Source organism: Alligator sinensis, unplaced genomic scaffold (assembly GCF_000455745.1).
Source record: "Alligator sinensis unplaced genomic scaffold, ASM45574v1 scaffold123_1, whole genome shotgun sequence".
NCBI classification, from domain to species: domain Eukaryota; kingdom Metazoa; phylum Chordata; order Crocodylia; family Alligatoridae; genus Alligator; species Alligator sinensis.
The window spans coordinates 2,542,026-2,551,308 of NW_005841985.1; the positions used below are offsets into that span (position 1 = coordinate 2,542,026).

At 45.5% G+C, this 9,283-nt stretch overlaps 1 protein-coding gene across 1 annotated transcript in view; it reads left to right on the forward strand.

Annotated features, from left to right (window-relative positions):
- Positions 1-9,283, forward strand: part of RAB3C (RAB3C, member RAS oncogene family) — a 272,461-nt gene that overhangs the window by 235,519 nt on the left and 27,659 nt on the right. The window contains exon 3 of the mRNA XM_006021261.2: positions 2,001-2,125. Within this exon, the coding sequence (XP_006021323.1) occupies positions 2,001-2,125 (125 nt within the window). The remainder of the gene's footprint in view (positions 1-2,000; positions 2,126-9,283) is intronic.

Genomic DNA, 9,283 nt, shown 5'->3' on the forward strand with positions numbered 1-9,283 from the left:
GCGGGTCTTTTTTTTTTTTTTTTAATTCCTGGGATGCTATGGCTGGGTGGGGCAGCGATTGGGAGAGGCTCAGGCTGCAGGCAAGGCATGGGGCTGGGAGGGGTCAGCAGTTGGGGGACCTCGAGGGCAGGTGGGGGATGGGGCTGGGTGGGGCAGCAATTAGGGGGCTAGGGGAGGGAGCAGGGGATGGGGCCAGGCAGGGCAGAAATTGGGGGGTTGGGGGAGCAGGGGAGGTTGGCAGGGGTGCCCCCATAGTCGCCTCCCCCCTCCTTCAGGCCCCTGGCTTCCTACTTACTGGCAGGAGCTGGGGTCCAGCTCCCTGCAGCTGGCAGGCAGCATGCTTCAGCACTGGGTTGAGGGCCAGCCATAGAGAGAGGGAGCAGGGGATGGGGCCAGGCAGGGCAGAAATTGGGGGGTTGGGGGAGCAGGGGAGGTTGGCAGGGGTGCCCCCATAGTCGCCTCCCCCCTCCTTCAGGCCCCTGGCTTCCTACTTACTGGCAGGAGCTGGGGTCCAGCTCCCTGCAGCTGGCAGGCAGCATGCTTCAGCACTGGGTTGAGGGCCAGCCATAGAGACACTATAGCAGGCTACCAGAGCAGCTCTGTGGAGCAGTGTTTCTCAACCCATGGTATGCATGCCCCTGGGGTTACATGAAACACAAGCAGGGGGTACGCAGGTGCTGTGTTTTGGTTTTGATTCTAGCCGCTGCCCCTCCTGCTGTGTCTGGTGCACCAGAGCTTTCATTCCCCAGTGTCAGCATGCTGGGAGATAGCGAGGGAGGCCCCGTGCAGACTGCTTTGCCCCGGATCATGGTGGAAAAAGTGGGACTTGGCTCGCGGCAAACCAGAAGTGCCGCAGTGGGAGTTCTGGTTTCGTTTTTGCCATGTCAATCGGCAGGGGGTACCAAAGGTTGAGAACCACTGCTGTGGAGGACCAAGCCTCCAGTTGCCTCAGGGCATGGTCTGGGACCATGCCCTGCCCCTCTTTTTTCCTCCACAGTTTTTTTTGCCCCCTGGATATCCAGGGCTTTAATTTTGATCCCGCAGTGCAAATTTGCAGTGCAGGGAATGCTTTTGGTTCCCGCAGGTACCTCTTGCAGCATCTCAAAGGGCTTTGAGATGCTGCAAGACACACGTGTGCGCTCGTGTGGATGTACCCCATGGGTCCAAGCTGGTGTAGACTGGCATCTGGACCTAGAGGCTACACAGTTGTTCTGTCTTTGTACAGATCCATTAATCTTACCTTGCCCTGAACACATCAGAACAAGAGGATGTTCCTATTCTCTCTCTTCCATGGTAGCCACTGAATTAAAGCTATTATAGAGCTATTTAACTCTATATTTCCTAACCAGGGCCATTCGTTATAATTGGACCAAATCCATTGATTGACTATTCATCACCAGTCTACAAATAATAGGAAAAGAAAATATCCTGGCAAACAAAAAAGGCTGATTTCATGCTGCCTGAACATTGGGAAGACAGCCAGATTGTCACATAGTCACAGACAAATAATCTCTGAAACAATGAACTGAAAGTAAGTTTTCTGGATAAGAAAACTTCTTTAGACCAAGGGCTACAATTGAATGTACTGTGAGGAAATCTTTGAAGCTTTGCTGATAAATTAATTCCTAATCCTGAAAGCTGGAACATAACGTGAATAATCTGCTATCTTTAGAGCAGTGATTAAATTTTTGCTGTAATGTTAAAATGCAGCTTTATTTTGTGTTGGGAAAGTATATCAGCTACTCATCAGGAATTCAAGAAGAAATACTGCTGGTAGAAATCCTCCCCCCTCCCCGAAAACCTCCCAAATCAGGTCTTGTTATGATTTGGGAGATTGCAGATGATACTTGTTTTTTTCATAAATGTTCACTCCCATCTTTATTTGAACATTTTAGCCAAAATGTCAGTATCGGTTTTGTCCTTATTTGCCTTGTTGTAATTCTGTATGAAACTGATTTGGGAGAAATTTGCTTTGATCTCTCTCTCTCTTTCTTTTTAAGGTCAACTCAAATCAAAACATACTCTTGGGATAATGCCCAGGTTATTTTGGTCGGTAACAAATGTGACATGGAGGACGAACGGATAATCCCTACTGAGAGAGGCAAACATTTAGCAGAGCAACTTGGTAAGAAAAGATATGACAAGAGAGCTTTGTGATCATTTGTACCATTGCACAAAATACTGGCACTAATTGCTACAATGATTTTACTGAAAGGTTCAGGAAAAGTGCATCTATCTGCCATTGTAAGGAAATGCAGCAATAGTGTGTGACATGCACCATCTTCATAAGAACAAGGAATTTAATCTTCTAAAGCTCTAAAAGGATTAGAGAAAAGAGAGACCTTGTTTCTCATATGAAAACTGGACTGATGTATCCAAAGGAAAACCTATCTTCTTCCACCAGCCACCCGCAACTACTTTATAGGTGCTCACAAGCTAACTGTAATTTTTCTGGGGCAGGGTGTTAAAATTGGTAATTTTTTTATCTCTTCTTTTAATCCTACTAATATCATTTCTTGAATACAGCCAAAAGACTTGTTTATCTAAAAATCCCACATAAGGTACTTTGCAAAAGGAATAAACCTCATAGCTCATACGTATGTTAAAGGAAAACGAAGCCAGTTCAAGAATCACCATGAACCTTTTTCCAGAATTTGAACTGAAACTGTTTACATATTCTGGAATTTGGATTATTATTTACAATGTATACAGCCTGAGCCAGGAGTTTCCTCCAACTCCCATTACATTGTTTCACATTTACACTGGCATTAATGAAATCTGGTTCACAGACCCTGCCTCTTGGAAAGTACAGTTATCCACATGGATAATTATTTGCAGCATTTAGCATCTCTGTCCTTTACAATTCTGCCAATCAGTGGAAGTACTTTCTTGCCACAATAAATGCTATTTTTGTTGTGATTCTGACCAAACTGAAATGAAGAAATAGTAATCTCACAAGAATCTGATCTTGTAAGTTTTCATACCCAACTTTGCAGATTTCACAGGTCCTGCTATTTGGACAAGCATCCATATATTCAAGTCATATACTTTTTGCCGGTCATTAAAACTTACTCTGGCAAGCACCCTCTTTTATTCTAGTGAACAAGTAACTATCTTTAGCTTGTCTTTTTTTCTTTAGATGAGTACCGATGGAAAGGATGATTATAATATTATAATAGCATTTATACCCAGGTTTGTCAGGGTGGTCCAACCCCAAACTGTTTATTGTTTGATGATGCTACCTGAATTTTAACTTCCTGTCATAACCACTCTCCCTTTTGAAAAACACTTTGCTACTAGCTATTTGTCTTGGTGACTTATTTAATAGCATTACCATGATCTTGCTTTCCTCATACTTATCCACCTGAAGTACATCTCCAAAACAGCCACACAAGCAATGACCATAAACCAGTTCTTGAAAGACTGACAAAAAGGAGGCTTTGCCCAAACTGCTGCTGCCATCTAGTAGAATGGATTATGGCTGGACAGATTGCCTCAGTAGTTGAGAACTGACTTTTTTTATACTTTGTTTTCTATAAAAACAAGTTGTTGCTATAACAACTACTTTGGCATGTAATACTTTTTCTGACAGAAATACATTTTCATCGACATGACCTATTCTTTCCTCGTAGTGCCTACTCATGTTAATAGGAAACTGTATTGATTGGAACAGAGGACCCAAAATTGGTGTGCCAAAAAACCATATATATTCCTTAATTTGTTGAGAGGAACAAATGGCATTAAAAAGTCTGGCACTTTCTGAAGGTGCAATTTCTGTTCTAAAACGTTTTATATTTTTAAGTCACACAGAAATCTTTTTCCTCCCTTAAAATGGTTTTTATGTAGAAAAAATAAAATAATGATTTGGCAGGTTATCATCAAGGCCAGGAATTTAGCAAGAGTTGAAGAGTGCTTGGACATTTGTATAAATCACAAGAATTTTCAGTTATAATACCTAAGGCTACCAAAAAAAGGTTCTGTGCTGGAAAGCCAACTTCATGATCTCCCAGGCTTTGTACTTAAAATTAGGCCTAGATTATCATGAAAGGCATGTCCCACTTTTTTCTACCAAGACAGCTTTCTCTGAAGCATCTGATTCTAGCTGCTGTCCAAGACAGAATACTAGACTGAATAGGCTGTGGGTCTGATGCTGCAAGGCAATTCCTACACTCCAGTAATATACTGCACACATCCTGCTAAACAGCCTGAAGGAGAATGGCAAGGAGAAAAAAGTAGGATGAATTTCCCTGGATTCACTGGGTATCTTGAAGGGCTATGTGAAACAGAAAATAGAAACTGTAGTTTAAGGCCAAGCGCAGATGTTACACTTTTTCTGGTTTAGGTGGTCTGAAACCAGTCTATACCCATAACAGAACGAAAGTTTGGAGCATATAGACTGGTTTAAAAATTGTGGAATCTGGTCTAAGATAGATCTGGATGGATGTAGAATCAAACTAAATGGATTCAGGTTAAATCGGTCTGTCAAACTTCAGTACCAGATCCCCTCCCAACTCAAGATAGACCTGGGATAGAATCATAGACTCATAAATAAATTAGGGCTGGAAGGGACCTCAGGAGGGCATCTGGTTCAACCCCCTCCTCAAAGCAGGGCCTTCCCCAACTAGATCATCCCAACCAAAGCTTTGTCTAGTCAGGTCTTAAAAACCGCTAAGGATAGAGAGTCCACAACCTCTCTGGGTAGTCTGTTAGCAGCTTCCCCACTAACTTTCCCTCACAGGGTGGCTCACCAGCCTCGGCCATGCTCAGCTGCTCCAAGCTGTCAGCCACAGGTGCGGGAGGGTGGAGGGAAGGAAGGGTGCATCTGTAGCTCAGGAATTTTCTATCTTTATACAATGTTCCTAGGTAGGAATGGGTGGGCTCTCTGGGAGAAGAAAGGGCCCTGCAGGGCTCTGGCAGGCTGCACACAGTGATTCCTGCAGTCATGCTTGGCACCTGCTGCCACTGCCTGTTTTTTGCCAGGGCTTAGGGAGCCTGATCCTTCTTTCTGCAGGGTCCCCCCTTTCTCTGCTACAGGTATGGGGCTGCAGATTCCTGCCTCCAGGGGAAGGAGGGGAGGACTCCAGTCCTGCTCCCTGGAGCTGTGCTAGCTCACACAGGACCAGAGCTAGGCATAGCTGAGCAGGCACAGGCGCAGGCAAGAGGCATGGCACCTAGGTGGCAGAGGGGAGGCTGTCCTGGCCTGAGCCAGCAAAGCTGGGGGCATTGTGGGGCATGATCTTTACCCCTGCCTGCAGCCTGGCTAACCAGTCCTGCCCCCCATGAATAGCCAGTTGTCAGCAGTGCAGGTGAGGGAGAAGGGGGGACAGAGGCCCTGCCCCAGCCTCATCCCCACAACAGCTGGGGCCAGGGGCCTCCATGGTTAGGGCTTCTCCTCTGCAGCTGCCCTTATACAGAGTGCTCCTGTCCCCAGTGCCTGGCACTGGCTGCTTCTACAGACCTGGGCCATCCCTATCCCTGATCAGCTATTGGGCACACACCCCCTGGCTCTGACAGCCACTATGAGCTGAGCTGTAGCTGTAGCTGAGCTGTAGCTACCCTGTACCCAACCCTGGGCTTCCAGGGGTAGCTTTGGAGGGGTGTTGCCATGGTGACCCCCTCTGGGGCTTTCCTGGGGGCCTGGGGCTGGATGAGAGAGAGGTTCCACAGTGGCAGCTGGGGGTTTGGGACATTTGCCTGATAGACAGTCAGGGAAGGCCAGCACTCAGCTGCGCTCCAGCAGGCTGGGAGGTGTGCAAGAGTGCTTCCCTCCTTCTGACCTCCATCAGTGCAGGCATCTGTATGCCTCCCGCACCAAAGAGCAAAAATGTTTCATTAGCTCCCCATCCAATCTATGCAGTTTAGAGAAACCTATGTCGATTAGATTGATTCTGCCTTGGGCTTTTTGAATGTCTGTGCTTAGCTTAGATGAAGAGACTTGATCTGTCATTCTGATTCTGCCAATGTCCTGTTGTTTCACCTTTGGAAATCATATACAGCCCAAATTTTTAAAAAGTCCCGGTGTCTAGTTGGAAAGGAGTTTATTTTTAAGACCTCATGAATTGTATTTTTGTCTTTAAGGTTTTATTATTTTATCTGTTTATTTTTAAATGGTCCAAGGACATGTTTTCACATGCTTGGTGGGGGAGGGGGAACACTTTAAAGTGGCTCTAATTAAAGGGCCTGCAGGAGCTCATGTATTCAGTGTCCTATGCTTCAAAATGGCAGCGGGTGCACTTTAACTAAAACTCGTTCAATAAGCTTTAGTTAAAGTGCCCCGTCTCAATTTTGAAGTGTGGGGATGCTGAATACATGAGATGCGGAGACTGCTAGGACTCACTAATTAGCACGCACCAACAGACTCCAGGGCTAGGGACAGGCATTCAAAAAGCCTGAGCCTGAATTGATTCAGTCATTGCAGGTTCATCTAACCTGGCTAGGCTAAACCAGTTTATAACCACCCAGACATCCCCTTTGGACTGAAAAAGTTCCGGCACATGCCTGCAGTGGCTCAGGCTAGAAGCCGGGGGGTGCTAGAGCAGCCCTCCCTTCCCTCCCATAGTGCTGAGCTGAGGGGGAGTGGCCAGACCCCGGCAGAATGTTGTGATTTGGGAGGAGTTCCCTCCATTCTGACCAGCCCAGGAGGGATTTGAAAACAGTGTTTATCAGTCCTAACTCAGTGTTTATCACCCCATTAAGAAAACAACAGAGGGACATTACCAGCTACCCATTGATTCTGCCTTTGTCCCGTCTGCCACAGCACAGACCATAGCCAGTATGTGGTCTAATAGCTAATGCTGAGAGGTGTCTGTTTAAGGCAGAGGGGATGGGGATTCCCTTCTTCAGCAAGGAGTGGTGAGGGGGAGTGGGGAAGCAGGGGGAAGCCAGGCAGACGCCTGCAGCCTCTGCCATAGCTGCAGCCAGGGAGCAGAGGGGAGGGGCCAGCTCTGCTATGGATCAGAGAGCCCTGTCTAGCCCAGAGAGCATGCTGTAATGCTGGGGGAGTCTGATTTAACTTAAACCAGCAGCAAGCTGTAATTACAGTGTGCCAGAGCAGTGTCCCAGCATGTATATAGGCACCCTAAGAGCCGGCAGATGAGATGCATGGTTACCCTCTGACTACATAAATGCAATATACATGTGTGATACACAAGAACAAATAAAGCATTTTTACTCTAACAAGCTATTTTATTTCAAGCTATGACTTGGAATGAACAATACACAGGTTCATTATGAGCTAGATTTTCAAAAGGACTGTGAAGAGACAGTGGTAATAAACAAAAGACTTCTGGAAGGAGAAAGGTCTGAAAAAGAAAAAGGCCAAGGAACAGGAGGAGAGCGGGGATTCCAGAGCAGCTGTTCCATGATGCTCAGGCGAGCTGTGGGAGAGAGGGGCAGGGTCAGAGAGAAACGGAGGGGTGGAGCCAGCGAGAGTGACGGAAAAAAAAGCCCCGGCAAGAGGAGACTCACAGAGAGTGAAGGAGACTGGAGTAATTAACAAACGGAGAAGCTCCAACAAAGGGAGCTAAAGGGGTAACCTTTGAGAGGAAGAAGACAGGAACGAAAGAACTCTCCTCCCCCTTTGGAGGACTGAGGCAGTTGTTGATGTTTATGGCATGTCTCATAATTAGTCAGACACGTTCTTAATGAACAAAAAAACAAAGGAGGCAATTGAGAGAGAAGTCACTGCAAATTCAAAGAAAGAGGGACCACACCTGAGGGCGAATCAAGAAATAAAAAAATAGAACCCAGGGCAAAGGAAGACAGGACTGACTCAAAAGTAATTGATAAGCAGTAACTCAGTTAAGCTGAAGCTATATCCGAGCGGGATCCTGTTCAAGTTGATATGCATATTTGATTGATGTAAAGAATTAATGATAGTCTGGCTAACAGCCGTAAGATAATAGATGTAAGTTTAAATATTGATAAATAAAAGACACTGTAAAACTGACTCAAATGACGTAAAGCTGTAATTGCCAATTGACATTCGACACGTTAGACACCTTACAAGAAAAAGTGGGGAACAAAAGTGCGTTCCTAGAGGATCATCTTCGTCACAATAGATTGCCAGCTATTACAACGGTAGACAATAATTGACATTTCCTGACTTATAACATTGTATATTAATCAAGACGTGGCAGGAAAAGTCAGTAAATACCGTCATAATAGCAGATGGTGCAATCTGAAATATGAAAGTCTAGGAGCATGCCCCAGGTTAGACGCAACCCCACCACAAAGACCAAAGGAACACTGGGTGCTGAGGCCTTCTAAAAATCTGGCTGCATGTTTTGATGCCTTAGCAGGAACTGAGTTTACTGAAAAACTGGCTACTATTGATAAGGGAGTGGTTGGTGATCTCTTCAGAAAATCGAGTCTTCAACCACGCTTTAAGTGTAACTGACCTTTGCTTTCTCAATATGGCCCAAAGTGAGCAGTTTAAGTCAACTGAGTAATTTAAGTTGTAGCAAAACCCCCAGTTTTTCTTTTTTTATTTATTTTAAAATGCATTCCCTCCCCTTCCCCAACCATTTCTGACTTTTTCTCTCCCTCTCTATTCCCTATAGATAAGTATAAGTAAGCTAAGATGTAGGATAAGCTTTAACATTTTATTTTAGGTAGTAAGTTTTATTTTTCTCTCCCCTCTTTGCAAATAAGTTCCCTGCTATTTTGATATCAATACCCACTGTTTTATAAGTGATAATTATTATGTTTGTACTGCTTTTATATTGTGTGATTACTGTTTTAGGCCTATATATGTAAGTTAGCGTAAGTCATGTCAAGTTTCCAGTTTGTATGTCAAGCCTCCATCTTGTGTCCTCTGCCCAGGCATCCCCTATGTTGCAACTGTATGATTCATGTACCCCTCCCATGTAAATTGGTTCCCGGATAATGAGAGTGATTGGGAATGATTGAAATACAATGGTAGCAGGCCTCAACTGAATGGCCTGTAACAACCAGTCCATCACCTCGCATTAATTCATCCAGAACCACGGACCTCACCCAGGAACAGAGACAAGAACCCAGCATTTGAAAGACAAAAGACCCTGCAGAACCAGCAACTCTACCATTGTACCCCACCGTTACAGATACCCGAAACTTCACATCCCTACATGAAGCACACATGCTCATTACACCAGGGGCTGACCCTTGCCTGGGCATGCCTTCTGTCACTAGGGTCACACAAGGTCTGCCCCTATGAAAAGAGGCAGTGAAGACAGACCCAGGGGAACGCCCTCTCCATCTGGACCAGCACCATGCCACACCACCTATCCACCCAGAGGCCCTG